General features: G+C 57.7%; 1 protein-coding gene across 3 annotated transcripts in view; it reads right to left on the reverse strand.

Moving 5' to 3' along the window:
- The window catches only part of LOC308510857 (pseudouridine-5'-phosphatase-like), a 129,069-nt gene that overhangs the window by 101,967 nt on the left and 9,832 nt on the right, over window positions 1–17,270 (reverse strand). For 2 of the 3 annotated variants that reach the window (XM_081080912.1, XM_081080910.1), the window contains exons 2-3: window positions 10,897–11,115; window positions 3,325–3,554 (exon numbers count right to left, since the gene is read on the reverse strand). In XM_081080912.1, coding sequence (XP_080937038.1) covers window positions 3,325–3,554; window positions 10,897–11,115 — 449 coding nt within the window. Of the gene's footprint in view, window positions 1–382; window positions 1,889–3,324; window positions 3,555–10,896; window positions 11,116–17,270 lie in introns of those variants that run through there. The other variant, XM_081080911.1, reaches the window with a different exon arrangement.

A 17,270-nucleotide genomic window follows, 5' to 3' on the forward strand; every position in this document is an offset into this window, starting at 1 on the left:
GGCTGTGGTCAGCAGGCTGTAGGTCCAGGTTCAATGAGCTACGAAACTAAGGCAACTAGTCATATATCCTATATAATAAAAGCATAATATGCTAATTAGACCGGACAGCCGAACGACCTTCCGGACGTCCTTCCAGACGACCTTCTGGGCGAAGCCGGGGCTGCGAGGGCCGAGCCGCTTGCACGAATTCGTGCACCGGGCCTCTAGTATATGTGTGTGTGTACATGTGTGTGTATATGTATATATGTGTGTACATATGTGTATATACGTGTATATATATGTGTGTGTATACATGTGTATGTGTGTTATGTACACACAACATTGTACAATGAGTGTGATTGGGTTAAGAAAAACTGTCAATTAGCCACACTTATGTTTTACATTTCTTAGAGGACAATTTTATTTGTTTCTATTTTTAAAAGAAAAGGCAAAATCATCCTTTCATACAAACATCACGTCAGCGGGTGCGAAAAGTTTTATTCAAGTAAATTCACCGGCGAGGGAACCCGTAGGAAGTTACAAGCGGCCGCCAGTCAAAAGAGAACGTGAAGAACAGACATGAACATGCTAAACTGAGCCCATCCTGGCCAGACGTCATCCCCCCGGACCCTCCGGACGCGGCTACGGGTTTCCCGCGACAGACAGCGACGGGGACCACAGGGAAGGGGGCAGGCGGCGGGGACACCTCTGATCGCATCTTCCCCGTTTTTTTTTTCTATAACAAAATATCTGCATGTGAACACTGGCCGTCTTGGGTTTAGTAGCTCCGTAAAAAACAACAACAAAAGATCACACCAAAAAAATACAAAAAAAACAACTGTTGGAGGTAGAGAGCATGCCTGCCCCATTGGACACGCTATGCAAACATGCTATGTCCCGGTAGTTGGCGTGTCAGCGTGTGCCAACGAGCAGGTGGAATACCTAAGGCTCAGCTGTGACATGGTTTCTCGCGCGGCTTGCCACACCCACAGAAGGGCCACGGCAGCCACTGGTGACGGAGCACAGAACGGACATAACTTCGGATACGCGCAGGTGCACAGGAAGGCACATACGTGTACGTGTCCGCATTTCACGGGTGCCGGGCAGGGGGCAGGAAGAAATACACACAGGTATAACTTTGTTTGTCTTGGGGATGGATTGTACATGCACAGGAATGTATACAGACACACACGTGCATACACACGTGTATTCCCACCAAGCATGTACATGGATGTAGAAGTGTGTACATTCCGTGCACATGATAAGCACACGACTGTTCAGATGCAAGCGTTCCCAGGTCATTCACGAGACGGTGTGGGATGGTTCTGAAATCTGATCTGGGCTGCCGCTGGTTTGAATCTGTCCATGGACAAGTTGCAGTTGGCTAACATTTACTTTTTTTATTTTTTATATATACTTTTAAAACGTATTTTTATTGATTTCAGAGAGGAAGGGAGAGGGAGAGAGAATCACGGACCGGCTGCCTCCTGCTCACTCCCTACTGGGGATGGAGCCTGCAACCTGGGCATGTGCCCTTGATCTGGAATCGAACCCTGACCTCCTGGTTCCTAGGTCGATGCCCAACCACTGAGCCCCACGGGCCGGGCGGGTCGGCCAGCATTTAGGGAAGGGGCGGGAGGCCTGAGGCTGGGTGGGTGACCCCGGGCATGTGGGGGATGCCCCTGCCGGTGCCGGCGGGGGTCTCACAGGGTGGGGGCCGGGCGGGGCAGCGTCACGCGAAGGGCGGCAGCCCGAAGAGCTGGGGCTGGAAGTCCTGCAGGGAGGCCAGCACCACCGTGGCCTTCGTGGTCAGCTCTCGGCGCAGGTTTCCGTCCGGGACCATCACCACCTGCATCCCGGCCGCCAGGGCCGCCTCCACCCCGTTGGGGGCGTCTTCGAAGACCAGGCACTGCAGGTGGGGGAGAGAGGGTTGAGACGGGTGTGCCCCCTACTGGGGATCAGCCCACAACCCGGGCACGTGCCCTTGACCGGGAATCGAACCCGGGACCCTTCGGTCTGCAGGCCGACGCTCTACCCACTGAGCCACACCAGCCAGGGCCGGACTTTATCTGATGGGAATCTTAAAACTCTGTTCCATCAATAATTGAGTATCTAGAGCAGGAGAGGTCATTGTAGGTGGAAGCATGCTCTTAAGTAACTTCGGAGCTGGTCATGCTTTATTTTATTATTTACTTCAAATACACACACACACACACACACACACACAGTTAATCCTCACCCAGGATATTTTCCCATTGATTTTTAGAGAGAGAGGGAGAGAGAGAGAAACATCGATGTGAGAGAAACACATTGATGGGTTGCCTCCTGCACGCGCCTCGACCAGGGCCTGGGCCGGGGAGGAGCCTGCAACCGAGGCACATGCCCTTGACCGGAATTGAACCCGGGACCCTTGGGTCTGCAGGCCTCAATGCACCACCACCACCCCCCCCCCCCCACACACCAGCTGAAGGTAAGGCCACCTGAATCTACCCCCAGGCCTCAATGCACCCCCAGCTGAGCCTAAGGCCATCTGAGTCCACCCCCAGGCCTCAATGCACCCCCAGCTGAGCCTAAGGCCATCTGAGTCCACCCCCAGGCCTCAATGCACCCCCAGCTGAGCCTAAGGCCACCTGAGTCCACCCCCCAGGCCTCAATGCACCCCCAGCTGAGCCTAAGGCCATCTGAGTCCACCCCCAGGCCTCAATGCACCCCCAGCTGAGCCTAAGGCCATGGGAGTCCACCCCCAGGCCTCAATGCACCCCCAGCTGAGCCTAAGGCCACCTGGATCCACCCCCAGGCCTCAATGCACCCCCAGCTGAGCCTAAGGCCACCTGAATCCACCCCCAGGTCTCAATGCACCCCCAGCTGAGCCTAAGGCCACCTGGATCCACCCCCAGGCCTCAATGCACCCCCAGCTGAGCCTAAGGCCATCTGAGTCCACCCCCAGGCCTCAATGCACCCCCAGCTGAGCCTAAGGCCACCTGGATCCACCCCCAGGCCTCACTGCACCCCCAGCTGAGCCTAAGGCCATGGTAGTCCACCCCCAGGCCTCAATGCACACCCAGCTGAGCCTAAGGCCATGGGAGTCCACCCCCAGGCCTCACTGCCTCTCCCGAGCTGAGGGAAGGCCGTGTGAATGCGCCTCCAGGACAGACGAGCACCACTAGCTGGGGCTGGAGGGCTTTATCCTGGCAAATGACCTTTCCAGGGAGTGGAGGGGCAGGGTTTGGGCGGCACCCCCAGGGGTGCAGGGCGACTCCTGGGGATGGAGCGGGCAGGGCTCGTCGGAGAGCCAGGTGGCCGTGCCCTCCACCCGCCCCCCACCCCCCAGTCCCCCGCGCGCACCTGGTCCGGGGGCGCCGGGGGTGAGAACCGGCCGGCGCAGGCGAGGAAGATGTCGGGGTCCGGCTTGCCGCTCCGCACGGCGGGGTCGTCGCCCAGCACGATGTGGTCGAAGAGGCCGAAGAAGTCGCGGTGCCCCCGGGTCTTCATCTCGAAGGACACCGACCCCGAGCTGGTGGCCACGGCCATGGGCACCCGGTGCTGGCGCAGATGGCGGACCAGCCGCTCCACCCCTGGGGAGGGACGGGCTTCGTGAGGATGGGGGGAGGAGGGAGAAGGAGGGACGGGCTCAGGGAGGACCAGGGGGAGGAGGGACGGGCTCAGGGAGGCCCACCAGGCCTCATCAATCCTCCTAGGACAGCATGGCGTCTAGATCCTCCCTAGGGGCCCAGGCTCCCCCCCCCCCCCCCAAGAAGGTGCTGGTCCCATAACCACTCCTGCTTTATCGCTGGGCAGGCGGGCCCTGCTTCCTCTACGGCCACAGGACAGCCTGCGGTCATCATTCCGCACACCAGCCCCTGCGAGGAGGCCACCGCCGCTGGGAGGACTGGCGCTGGGAGGGGCCCTCCTGTGAGCCGCTGGGGCCGGGGCGGGGGGGAGGACCAAGAAACCACTGGGCCTGGCCCCGCTGTGGCCTGAGGGGTGAGTGCATTAATCGCCTGGCCCTGCAGAGCAGGCGAAGGTTCATGCGGGTGATTCTGTACGGCCCGCGAATGAGTTATACACGTCCCCACGCCCTGGGCAGGGGAAGGTTTCCCACCCCCGGACCTCAGCTCCAGCCTGGACAGCGCGACAGGCCTTAGAGAGAACGTCGCACCGGGTCTCGGCCGGGTGCAAAGTCCGGAGTGTCCACTGTGCGTCCACTGTGCGCCCAGGACTCCCTGTGCCCGCAGAGGGGCAGACACACACATCCGGATGCCAGGAGAGAGACGGGGCCACGCGGAAATGCAGAAATGACACAACCACCAAGGAGCCCCCAGACAGGAAGCGAGGCGTGGCCCTGCTGGGTCAGTCGCCAGGCAGACAGCCCCGACGGTGGTGCAGGGGGTGCCCCTCCTGGCCAGTCCCCCGGGGGGCGGGGTGGAGAGCACGTTGGTGGGTACCCCTTGGTCCTAAGGGGACCCCCTTCTTCGGGCCTCACCCTGGTGACCTCATCCAACGCTCATCCCTCCCGAACGGTCCCCCGACTCTTTGTGGCTCCGTCTTTTTCCCACGCCCGACACCCCAGTGTGTTGTGTAAAAGTCCGATTCTCTGTGAATTTCCAAGTCCCTCTCCGCTGTGGGCGTCCGTTTCAGTGCCGCTGTGACGGGGGCACGCGTGCTGCACGATTTCGATTCTTTTAACACGCGTTAGAATCCCTTCCTGCCTGAAGGACTCAGGGCTGCGTCTCGCGGAGGGTCCCACGGGTGCGTGAAGGTGATTTGTATTCTGCTCTTGTCGGGAACGTCGTCGTACAGATGTCGGCTCGGATCAGTTGGCTATGTCTGCAAGAAACCTACCTTAACTGTAAATACGCAGGTTGAAAAAGAAGAGGATTGAGTCCTGGCTGGTGTGGCTCAGTGGATAGAGCATCGGCCTGCAGACGGAAGGGTCCCGGGTTCGATTCCGGCCACGGGCACACGCCCAGTAGGGGGCGTGCAGGAGGCAGCCGATCAGTGATTCTCTCTTATTATTGATGTTTCTCTCTCTCTCTCGCCCTCTCCCTTCCTCTCTGATATGAATAAAGATATATGCAGGAGGCAGCCAATCCGTGATTCTCTCTCATCATTGATGTTTCTCTCTCTCTCTCTCTCTCTCTCTCTCTCTTTCCCTTCCTTTCTGATATGAGTAGAAATATATTTAAAAAATAAAGAAAAGGGCTGAGAATTCTATGTGACCTAACAACTACTCGGACAGTCAAGGTAGCCTATTTTTTTAAAAATATATTTTATTGACTTTAGAGAGAAAGGGAGAGGGAGAGATTGAAACATCAAGGATGAGAGAGAATCATGGGCCGGCTGCCTCCTGCACGCCCCCTACCGGGAATGTGCCTGCAACCTGGGCATGTGCCCTGGGTGGGAATCGAACCCGGGACCCTTCTGTCCATAGGCCGACGCTCTATCCACTGAGCCACACCAGCCAGGGCCAGGGTAGCCCATTAAAGAGAGACGAGTGAGCCTCAGGATATTGAATGACTGTTACCAGAGAGAACGTTTCATAGTGACGAGTGGCCCATGCAACAGGACACAGCCGTGTGCACACGCGTGCGTCACGCAACAGGGCATCACAACACACGTGTCAAAACTGGATGGAGAGACACACAGACACGGATTTCAGCTTCCTCTGTCGGTCGTGATTAGAACAAGGAAACAGGAGACACGTAAGGACAGAGCCGACTTCAAAACCCCTTCAGGCCACTGATCTGAGCCGACATCCGTAAGACGACGAACCCAACAGCAGAATACAAATCACCCTCATCCACACGTGGGACCCTCAGCGAGACGCAGCACGGAATCCTTCAGGCAGGAAGGGGCTTTAACGTGTTTTAAAAGAATCGAAATCATGCAGCATGTGTACCCTCGTCACAGCGGAATTGAAACAGAGAGGTACTTGGTAATTCACAAATAATCGGGTTTTAAACAGCACACTTGGGTGGAAGGTGTGGGAAAAAGACGAAGCCACCAAGGGACATGGGACCTTTCGGGGAGGGGGGGGGGGAATGAGCGTTGGATGAGGTCACCAGGGTGGGGCCCTACCAGGAGATTAGTGCCCTGTGAGAGGAGGACCCACCAGAGCGGTCTCTATCCTGGGTCCCTCGGAGATTGCATCGTAATCAGGGGCTGTTTCCCTGGTGATTGGCTTCAGGAGGGACACGCCCTGCATGACAATCAGGGGCCGTTTCCCTGGTGATTGGAGACACACCCTTGGCGACCGGCCCAGGCAGACACAGCCCTGGCGTCTGGCTCAGGAGGGACACGCCCCCCCCATAACCCGGCACCATTCCCCTGGCAAGGGGCCACCCATGCCTCCTACTTCCTCTCCTAAATGCCTGCATGGGCCATCGCTCTCGCCCTCTAAGCACAGAAAGAGGAACGGCGTGGAGTTAATAACACACCCTCTCTGCCGGCAGCCTCCATGCCAGTGAGGTCAAGGTGACCTCCACCAATGACTGCCTCCCTCGCCAATGAGGTCAAGGTGACCTCCACCAATGACTGCCTCCCTCGCCAATGAGGTCAAGGTGACCTCCACCAATGACTGCCTCCCTCGCCAGTGAGGTCAAGGTGACCTCCACCACTGGGATCCCGGCCAGAAGGTGCCTTCAGAAAGGCAGGAAGTGAAGGTTAAGGGTGATGCACCCCCCGCCCTCCAGCTCAATGCTGGGGACAAAGCCTGGGGGCAAAATGAACCCCTGGACCTGGGCCAGGGCGGAGGTGGCCTTCTCTGTGGCATCCAGGCCTCTTCTTCATGCCCTTGGCGTCGCCTCCTGTTTCGCCCCCCTTCTCGGTTACAAGGGTGGGGCGCAGAAGTGACCTCATGCTTTCAGAGACAGACTTTGGGGACACTGAAAAGTGCCCCCTCATCTGTGAGACGCGTGCAAGGTTAGGGACGTCCACCCACAGCGTTAGGGTGGAGAGGAGCAAGATGCGGCCCATCAGGAGATTTAAGTGGCCCCTTCGAGCTCCTGGCGTGGGAGGGCTCGACAACACAGGGGCATGAGCTGGTCGTCCAGGTGAGTTGCAGGGCGACACCCTCTGTCACATAATCTCCTGGGATTGCCTGTGATTGGCCCCTTTCTCAGCCGACACCCAAGAGGGCCCTGCATGGACAGGGACACCAGGTCGGTTCCGTACTGGAGACTAGCGAGCATTCCACCCAAAGCACCGCCTGGCGGGATGAGGCCTCCTCGCTCGTGCAACGGCAGTGGGACATGACATCCTATATGATAAAAGGGTGCTATGCTAATTAGACCAGACGTCTTCCAGACGTCCTTCCGGACAAAGCCACGGTGGCGGGGGCCGAGGCAGAGGCGGTTAGGGGCAATGAGGCCAGCAGGGGAGCAGTTAGGGGCGATGAGGCTGGCAGGGGAGGGCAGGTAGGGGGCAATCAGGCCAGCAGGGGAGCAGTTAGGGGACAATCAGGCCGGCAGGGGGATCGGGCCAGCAGGGGAGGGCAGGCAGGGGACGATCAGGCCGGCAGGGAAACAGTTAGGGGACGATCAGGCCGGCAGGGGGATCAGGCCAGCAGGGGAGGGCAGGTAGGGGTAATCAGGCCAGCAGGGGAGGGCAGTTTGGGGATGATCAGGCTGGCAGGGGGATCAGGCCAGCAGGGGAGGGCAGGTAGGGGTGATCAGGCCAGCAGGGGAGCAGTTAGGGGACGATCAGGACGGCAGGGGGATCAGGCCAGCAGGGGAGGGCAGGTAGGGGTAATCAGGCCAGCAGGGGAGGGCAGTTTGGGGATGATCAGGCTGGCAGGGGGATTGGGCCAGCAGGGCAGGGCAGGTAGGGGTAATCAGGCCAGCAGGGGAGGGCAGTTTGGGGATGATCAGGCTGGCAGGGGGATCAGGCCAGCAGGGGAGGGCAGGTAGGGGTGATCAGGCCAGCAGGGGAGCAGTTAGGGGCCAATCACGCCAGCAGGCAGAGGTGGTTAGAGGATATCAGACAGGCAGGCAAGCGAGCGGTTAGGACCCAGCGGTCCCGGATTGGGGGAGGGAAGTCCTGGATTGGAGAGGGTGCAGGCCGGGCTGAGGGACCCCTCTCCTGCACGGATTTCATGCACCGGGCATCTAGTATCTCAATATGTACCGTAGGCTACCGGACGAAAATTCTAGAGGGAAAGCCCTGGAAAGTCTTGGGGGATCAACAAGAGAAAGCACGTTTGCATGCGGGATATATATGGGCGCGTGGCAGGCTAAGCGACGAGACTCCAGGTCACAGTAACTGCGTGGACAAACCCGTAGACAGGCTAAGATTAGAATAACTGAAACCAGGACAGGGCCATACAGCCCGACAATCCCACTTCTGGGCGTATACTCAGAAGGACGGTGAGCAGAGTATCAGAGAGACGGCCACACTCCACGCTCACGGCAGCATCATCCACAACAGCCCAGGCTTGGAGACGACGCTGTGTCTATCCACAGGCGAACGGACAGAGAGAGGGGGGTCTGTTCGTACAGTGGGATGCTACTTAGCTTCAAAAACAGAGAAAATTCTGACAGCTGCTCCCAGAAGTGGGACATTGTGCTAAGTGACATGAGCCCGACTCAGAAAGACAAACACTGCACGATCCCACCTCTGTGAGCACGGAGACTTGTCAAATAGCGCATGTTTTATATATGCCGTCTATACTAGAGGCCCGGTGCATGAATTTGTGCATGGGTAGGATCCCTCGGGGTGGCCTGTGGAGATCGAACAACTGTCCGAGGGGACAATTTGCATATTAGGCTTTTATTATATAGGATATATCTATATATATCTATATATATATCTATACACACACACACACACACACACACACACACACACACACACATATATATTCCCTCAAAAGGTATACACACTTGAATAATTATAAAGGCAGTGTTTATTAAAATAACAATTGATTTTTAAAATTGAGCTATCAGCTGTTACATTATGTATACATTTTTGGGGGAATATATATACACCAGTGGCCCAGTGCACAAAATTCGTGCATGGTGTGGGGAGAGGTGGTGCACCTTACCCCGGCCTGCACCCTCTCCAATCTGGTACCCCTCGGGGCATCCCCTGCGGGATCGGCCTTAAACCAGCAGTCGGACATCCCTCTCGCAATCTGGGATCACTGGCTCCTAACTGCTCACCTGCCTGCCTGCCTGATTGCCCCTAACCACTCTGCCTGCTGGCCTGCTTGCCCCCAAATGTGTCCCCCGGCGGCCTGATAGCTCCTAACTGCCCCCCACCAGCCTGCTCGCCCCCCAACTGCCCTCCCCTCCTGGCCTGATCACCCCTAACCACCTCTGTCTCTGTGCCACCACCATGGCTTTGCCCGGAAAGATGTCTGGAAGGTCTCCCGGTCTAATTAGGATATTACTGTTTTATTAGTACAGATACACACACATATATGACAACACATGACTCAAAAAGTGACTGCGACTCAGAGCCATGCAATTTGCAATCCACGATGGCTGCTCTGGCTGCACATTTTTCCTCCCCCGTCCCCAGCAATTTCAGAGACGGAGCCGGCACCTTATCTCCTGCAAGAATCTTCATTAGCATTCCACTGTCAAGCATCTCCTGGCCTTGTAATCTAGAACGTTCCTGACCCTCTCACTTTTAGCAAGAAACACGGGGCAGCTCTGATCGATCATCAGCTAACAAGCCCCCGGGGACTTGTTATCCGGGGAAAACAAGGAGGGGGAGGGGTGAGGGCACACAGCCCGCACGGCACACGGGCATCCGCCTCTCGCTTTTAAATAATTAAGCTTCCTGTAAACCTTTAATAATTAACCTTCTCTGGGGAGAACCAGATGCTGGAGGATCATCAATTCGCTCAGCCCGGCCGGCACGGCCCACTGGCTGAGCGGCGACCTATGAACCAGGAGGTCACGGTTTGATTCGGTGGCAAGCGGGGTCCCCAGTCGGGGGCGTGCAGGAGGCGGCCGACATAGGATTCTCTCTCATCATTGACGTTTCTATCTCTCTCACCCTCCACCTTCTTCTCTGAAATCAATAAAAATGTATTAAAAAAAAAAAGAAATTTTGCTCCAGTTTGAATTATTGCTGAAACATCCATAATTCCACCCAGTTTGACTGTGGAAAGAAAAAGCCAAATCCTTCTCTTGTGACGTATTAAAGCCACAATTTGAAGCGTTTCAGCTCTGAATGTCATCTTTATACAACAGACCACAAGCACAATTCAAATGTTTTTTGGACCTCAGGACTCGGTGAAAGAAATGTGTATTACTTTTTTAACAAATATATTTTTATTGATTTCAGAGAGGAAGGGAGAGGGAGAGAGAGAGAGAAACATCAATGAGGAGAGAGAATCATGGACCGGCCGCCTCCTGCACGCCCCCTACTGGGGGGATCGAGCCTGCAACCCGGGGGTGTGCCCTTGACCAGGAATCGAACTGTAACCGGGGTCATAGGTCGACGCTCAACCACTGAGCCACGCAGGCCAGGCAGCAATGTATAGAGTACTTTAAGACATCCTTCAAACAACAAGATTGAACCATTCTATATAATAAAAGCCTAATATGCTAAGTGTCCGACCGTCCGTTCGACCAGCCGCTATGACGCGCACTGACCACCAGGGGGCAGATGCTCCGACCAGTAGGCTAGCTTGCTGCTGTGGTCCGGCCGATCGGGACTGGGCAAGACGGGCTGGACATGCCCTGGAGCCCTCCCGCGGGCCCTCCCCGGTCCCGATCGTGCACGGGTGGGGTCCCTCGGCCTGGCCTGTGTTTTCTCCCAATCCGAGACCCCTCGGGGGATGTCCGCAGGCCAGGCCGAGGGACCCCACGGGTGCACGCATCCATGCACCGGGCCTCTAGTCACGTATAAGAACCTGTGTCCGGGAACCAGAGGAGCCTCTTAGGGCACCAGCGGGGGCGGGCGCACCTGGCATGAGGGCCGCGGTGGGGAACAGCTCCTTGAGCTTGGCCTGGCTCTCGTCCACCAGCTCCTCCTTGGTCACGGGCAGCTGCAGCACGTCTATGATGATCTGCGCGGCCTCCAACGCCTTCTTACCCATCACCAGGGACTTGACGTCCCAGCTGTACTTCTTCCCGTAGCGACCGCAGATGTCTTCAAACGCCACCGAGTACAGCCGTTCGGTGTCTGCGGAGACAAAGGCGAGACGGAGACGGGAGATGATTGGGGTGCGGGCCACGTTCACATCGAGTCTGGGGCGCGCCCTGGCTGGTGTGGCTCAGTGGATACTGCGTCAGCCTGCAGACTGAAGGGTCCCGGGTTCGATTCCGGTCAAGGGCACATGCCCGGGTTGTGGGCTCTATCCCCAGTAGGGGGCGTGCAGGAGGCAGCCGATCCATGATTCTCTATCATCATTGATGCTTCTTTCTCTCTCTCTCCCTCTCCCTTCCTCTCTGAAATCAATAAAAAATATATTAAAAAACTAGAGGCCCAGCACGCAAAATCGCGTGAGACCCAGACCCGCTGCGTCAGCGGGACCCCAGACCCACCGTGTTGGCAAAACCCATCAATTCACCTCCTGGTGACTAGTCGTTTGGTCGTTAGGGCGTTACGGTCACTGGTCTATAATAATATAGGTTTTTTTAAAAGTCTGGAGCAGAGAAGCATATAGATATAGTAGTATATACTAGAGGGCCGGTGCACAAAATTCGTGCATGGGCAGGGTCTCTAGGCCTGGCCGGCGATCAGGGCCGATCCGGGCCTTACAGCTGCCAGCCGGGGCCTTCCTCCCTTCCGTGCCGCCCCCTGCTTGTCAGTGCACGTCATAGCGAGCGGTCGGTCTTCCGGTCGAACTCCCGCGGGGACATTTTGCATATTAGGCTTTTATATATATAGGTGTACAGGGTAGGTCACGGGCAGGGAAGGAACTAGGGCAACATGGGACCATTTGCAGGTCATCCGCCCGAAACTACACCGGGGCACCCCACTCTTTGCTGGAGAGTCTTTGGAGCCGTGATGTGCAAAGTGAAAAGTGGGGAGAGAAATGAAACCCACACTATGGCAAATTGTCATTCTTTTATTAATCCTCACCCGAGGATATTTTCCCATTGATTTTTAGGGAGAGCGGAAGAGAGAGGGAGAGACAAGGAGAGACACCGATGTGAGAGAAACGCATCGATGGGTTGCCTCCTGCACGGCCCTCGAACCCGGGACCCTTCGGTCTGCAGGCTGACGCTCTATCCGCTGAGCCACACCGGCCAGGGCCACACTGTCTTTTACGTAAAGGTGCGCAGACGTGGACGTCAATGTGCATGGGCATCGGGACTTCCATCCCATGGCCCCTGAGGCCGTGCCCTGGTATTCCCGAGCGTGCCCACAGCCCGCAGCACACGGGGTGGCCAGCGTGTGGTCCCTGCTGTGCGGGTCACGGCCACCTGTCAGATGCTGACCCCGAGTCCAGGTGCCGCCTGGGCTGCTGATTGGCTGAGAATCGGGGGCTCCTACGACCGCCCCCCCCCCCCATCTCAGGTTTGATTGATTTGCGAGAGTGTCTCAGGGAACCTAGGAAACCAGCCAACTACTAGTATTTCCCCGTTTGTTATACCCTGAGCATCCATCCGCTCAGACGAGACGCTGGGGACAAGGTGCGTGGGGGGTGGAGAGGGGGTGCAGAGCTTCCGTGCCCGTCTCCCACGGGAAGGAGCCGATGCGATGGGGGTGTTCATGGGGCTCCGTCACCCGGTGAGCCCTCCGTCCATCTCCTCCAGCCGCCCTCTGGACAGTGGGGGCGGGTGGAGCTGAACAAGCCAAGTTCCTGATCAGGGTTCCATCTTTCTGGGGACCTGTCCACAGCCAGAAGCACCCCCCTCTCGAGTCCCCCCAAAAGGTGGTTTCCCTCCTAAGCTGATCGCAAATGAGTACAGCCTGGGGATTCACTCACAAAAGCATCGCACGGTCCTGACACACAGACAAGCTCCGTAAGCACTCGGCAGCCACCTGCCCGGCCTGGCGCGGGAACCCCAAACCCAAAACCAGGTCCCCAAGTCCACTGATCGCCCCCCGGGCGTCCGGAGACGGAAGAGGTTCCACTCAGAGGCAACATCGGGATGGCCAGGAGGTGGTTTTAACGCTTCGAGGTTATTGCACGAGTCCTCCCCCAGGTCCCTACGGAAATATCGACGGGTTTGATTGGGGGGGCTCCCCCCAGGAGCCCCCCGGATTGCATCCGCCATGGAACGCATCTCTTCTAATGCAAACGGCCGGCAGATACATGCAAAGGTGCTCCGTGTCACTGGGCATCGGGGAGATGCCAATCGCACGGCCATGAGATACCGCCTCACACCCCGATCAGAGGGGGGGGATGATCGACAAGACAGGGGACCCTTCTTCGCGGCCGGCGGGAGTGCAGATGGAGCGGCCGCCGTGGAAAGCAGTCTGGTGATTCCTCAAGAAACGAAGACCAGAGCTGCCACGCAACCCAGCAGCCCCTCTCCTGGGAATACACCCCCAAAATTCCAAAACGTACCCACAGAGATAGAGGCACCCCTGTGTGCATTGCCGCATCTTTCACGGGGGCCAGGACGTGGAAACAGCCAACGTGTCCCGCGATGGAGGGTGGGATGAGGAAGACCTGGCCCGTGTACGCAAGGGAATACTACTGGGCCATGAAAAAGGATGGAATAGGGCCATTTGCAACAGCCCGACGGGCCTGGAGGACACCCTGCTGAGGCTGAGGGAGCTACGTCAGGGAGAGAAAGCTAAGAGCCCTATGGCCGCGCTCATATGGGGGACATGAGGCTGAGGCTCGGGGACAGGGAAGCCGTGTGGGGGTCGCCAGGGCGAAGGGGGTGAGGAGGTGGGGTGAGAAGGGGCTCCTGATATATGGTGGCGGGCGAAGATTTGACTTGGGGCGTTGGGCGCACGGTACCATATCCAGATCTTGTCACATGGAAATCTACACCTGAGCCCGGCCAGTGTGGCTCAGGAGTTGGCTCCAGGGCGTGTCCGGCCCGTCTCGCTCAGTCCGGATAGGCCGGACCCCAGCAGCAAGCTCACCTACTGGTCGGACCGTCTGCCCCCTGGTGGTCAGTGCACGTCATAGCCAGCGGTTGAGCGGCCTTAGCATATCATTAGCCTATGACGCTTTGATTGTTTGAACGGCCAACTGGTCGACCGGAAATTTAGCCTATTAGGCTTTTGTTGTATAGGATGAACCAATGCCGCTCCATTAAAGGTAATAAAATAATAATTAAAGGATATAAATAGGACGGAATCCAGGGGTTTCGGGAAAGGAATGCTGCCCCCACACTGTGATGACGGCTCACACCTCGCTAATCTCGCACGCCCTGAGCAAAGCAATTTAATGCTTTTTCTCAACACGTCCTATGCCTTGAAAACAGTCTTATAATTTCCAATGACGCGAGGGGGTGAGGGCCCACCTAAACCCGCTGTTTTCTGTTCCTGATGGTGTCGGTGCCTTAAAGATGAAACCCAATCCATCCATTTCCATCCGGAAGTTCCCAGCTTGAGCTAAAAACATACCATCGTCACAATCGGGCAGATAAGACCAGCCGACTGCAAGCTCCCCCCACCCCCCCCGGCCGCCCCCATCCTGCCCAGAAACATATCAGTGAAAACGGCCTATTTTCAGCGTGGAACGGCTTTGACAGTAACTAACGTAACTCCGCACACGGTGCATTCTGATAAGAGCGCTGCGGTCCTTTCTCTCGGCTGTGCTGATAGGATGCAGGTCGCTGGCTGCTGTTGGATTCTTTTTTTTTGTTTTTAACTCCCTGGTTTGGATCACTGAGACATTCTGTACTGGGGTTCCTTGCCTCCCTGGTTCTCACAGCGTGCCCTCCCCTCCCCGCTGCCGGCAGTGTCAGGGGGGTGAAGTGTGTGGGCCTCCCCACAGCTCTGCAGTCATAGGTGGGCATGAGCTCAAGTGAGAGTAGAGATTGTGTGTGTTTTAAAAATAATTTAAAAATATGTTTCCTAGAGGTCCGGTGCATGAAATTTGTGCATGGGGGTTGGGGGGTGGGGCAGGGGTTCCTCAGCCCGGCCTGCAGCCTCTTGCAATCCAGGACTGCTGGTTCCTAACCGCTGGCCTGCCTGCCAGCCTGATCACCCCTAACCACTCGCCTGCCTGCCTGATCGTCCCTAACCACTCGCCTGCCTGCCTGATCACCCCTAACCACTCACCTGCCTGCCTGATCGCCCCTAACCACTCGCCTGCCTGCCTGATCGCCCCTAACCACTCGCCTGCCTGATCACCCCTAACCTCTGCCCACCTGATCACCCATAGCCCCTCTGCCTGCCTGATCACCCCTAACCACCTCTGCCTGCCTGATCGCCCCTAACCTCTGCCTACCTGACCACCCCTAGCCCCTCTGCCTGCCTGCCTGATCACCCCTAACCACTCGTCTGCCTACCTGATCACCCCTAACCACTTTGCCTGCCTGCCTGATTGCCCCTAACTGCCCTCCCCTGACAACCTGGTTGCCCCTAACTGCTCTCCCCTGCTGGCCTGGTCGCCCCTAACCACCTCTGCCTTGGCCCCTGCCACTGTGGCTTTGTCTGGAAGGACATCTGGATGGATGTCCGGAAGACGTCTGGTCTAATGAGCATATTACCCTTTTATTAGTGTAGATTATTTTGTTGTTGTTAATCCTCACCCAAGGATATTTTTCCATTGATTTTTAGAGAGAGTGGAAGAGAGAGGGAGAGACAGCGATGGGTTGCCTCCTGAGTGCGCCCCGACCAGGACCCGGGCCAGGGAGCATCCTGCCACCGAGGTCCGTGCCCGTGACCGGAATCGAACCCGGGACCCGTCAGTCCATAGGCCGATGCTCTATCCACTGAGCCAAACTGGCTAGGGCTGCACACCTTACTTCAGCCCATCAGACTGCCTTCGGACGCCTGGCCTCCAGAAATATAAGATAATAGATGTGGGTCCTTCTACACCATCAGGGTCAGGATCGGTCGTAACAGCAGCCGCCAGACACGCACACACAACCCGCCCCGGAAACCACTTAGTCACACAGTGTGGCAGCTCCTTTAAAAAATTAAGTGGAGGCCTGGGGTCTAGAACCACATGCGATAACCAGGGAGGAGAAATAAAACGGCCGGCGGACGCGATAACACGGGTTTGGGGAAAAAACACGCGTGCTCCGTGAGCGGAAGATGAAAGGGGGTACACCCTGTCCGACTCCACATACGAGGCTAGGAACTGCCCACACCCCTGCAGGTGAGATGCACAGCGGGGTTCCTTCGGGGGCCGGGGGAGGGAGGGCAGAGCCGCTGGGGAAGTCGGCCGGCGCCACCAAAATTATAACTTGCCCGGCCGGCGTGGCTCCGTGGTTGAGCGTCGACCTAGGAACCAGGAGGTCACGGTTCCATTCCCGGTCAAGGGCACAGGCCCGGGTTGCGGGTTCGATCCCCAGTGGGGGGTGTGCAGGAGGCAGCCGATCGGTGATTCTCTCTCATCGTGGATGCTTCTCTCTCTCCTCCTCCCCTTCCTCTCTGAAATCAATAAAAATGTATTTTTAAATACAAATATTCGCAAGGCCGCCCAGAACAGACGGGCCCCCGGAGCCGGGAGGGGACCCAGCGCCATGGGAGGGTATCTCCCCCATCGGAACGCCACCCCCGGACGGTTCCACGTCCCCCAGGGAGTGTGAGTCCTCCCTCCACGCCCACGGCACCGGGGCTGCAAGCCGGCTCCCCGCTCCCCGCACTTGTAATTACGGGGGAGGTGGCCCCAAGGGGTAATTTAAGAGGAGCAGCGCCCTGGCTCTGGGGTGATGGCCGGCCCCGTCAGGACAGGGTGCAGCTCCGGGCTCGGAAGGACCCTCAGGTAGGTGGGCGGCCGGGGAAGCTTGGCCGGTGGGGTTCCAGGGGGGCGGCCGGAGGAAGGTTGGCCGGTGGGGTTCCAGGTGGGCAGCCGGGGAAGGTTGGCCGGAGGAAGGTTGGCCGGTGGGGTTCCAAGTGGGCAGCCGGGGAAGGTTGGCCGGTGGGGTTCCAGGTGGGCGGCCGGGGAAGCTTGGCCGGTGGGGTTCCAGGCTGGCGACAGCTAATGGGACTGTCCCCCTCCGGGGCTGCTGGGGGACGGGCCCCCTGTGCCGTGGGAGGAGGCAGGGGGTGGGTCTGGATGTGTGAGCTGGAGGCAGCTACAGGGCCTGCGGGTGAAGCTGGGCAGAGGGGCGCGAGCCGGACGCCCAGTGATACTGGGATTAAATGGGATGTAAGCAGCGTGTCTACCTTCCTGTGCAAGGAGGGGCTGTAGGCAGAACCGAGAGGCAGGAGCTGGGTGGGCACAGGACGACAGGGCTCCGTGCCGTATG

Source organism: Myotis nattereri, assembly GCF_964212035.1.
Source record: "Myotis nattereri genome assembly, chromosome: X".
Taxonomy (NCBI): domain Eukaryota; kingdom Metazoa; phylum Chordata; class Mammalia; order Chiroptera; family Vespertilionidae; genus Myotis; species Myotis nattereri.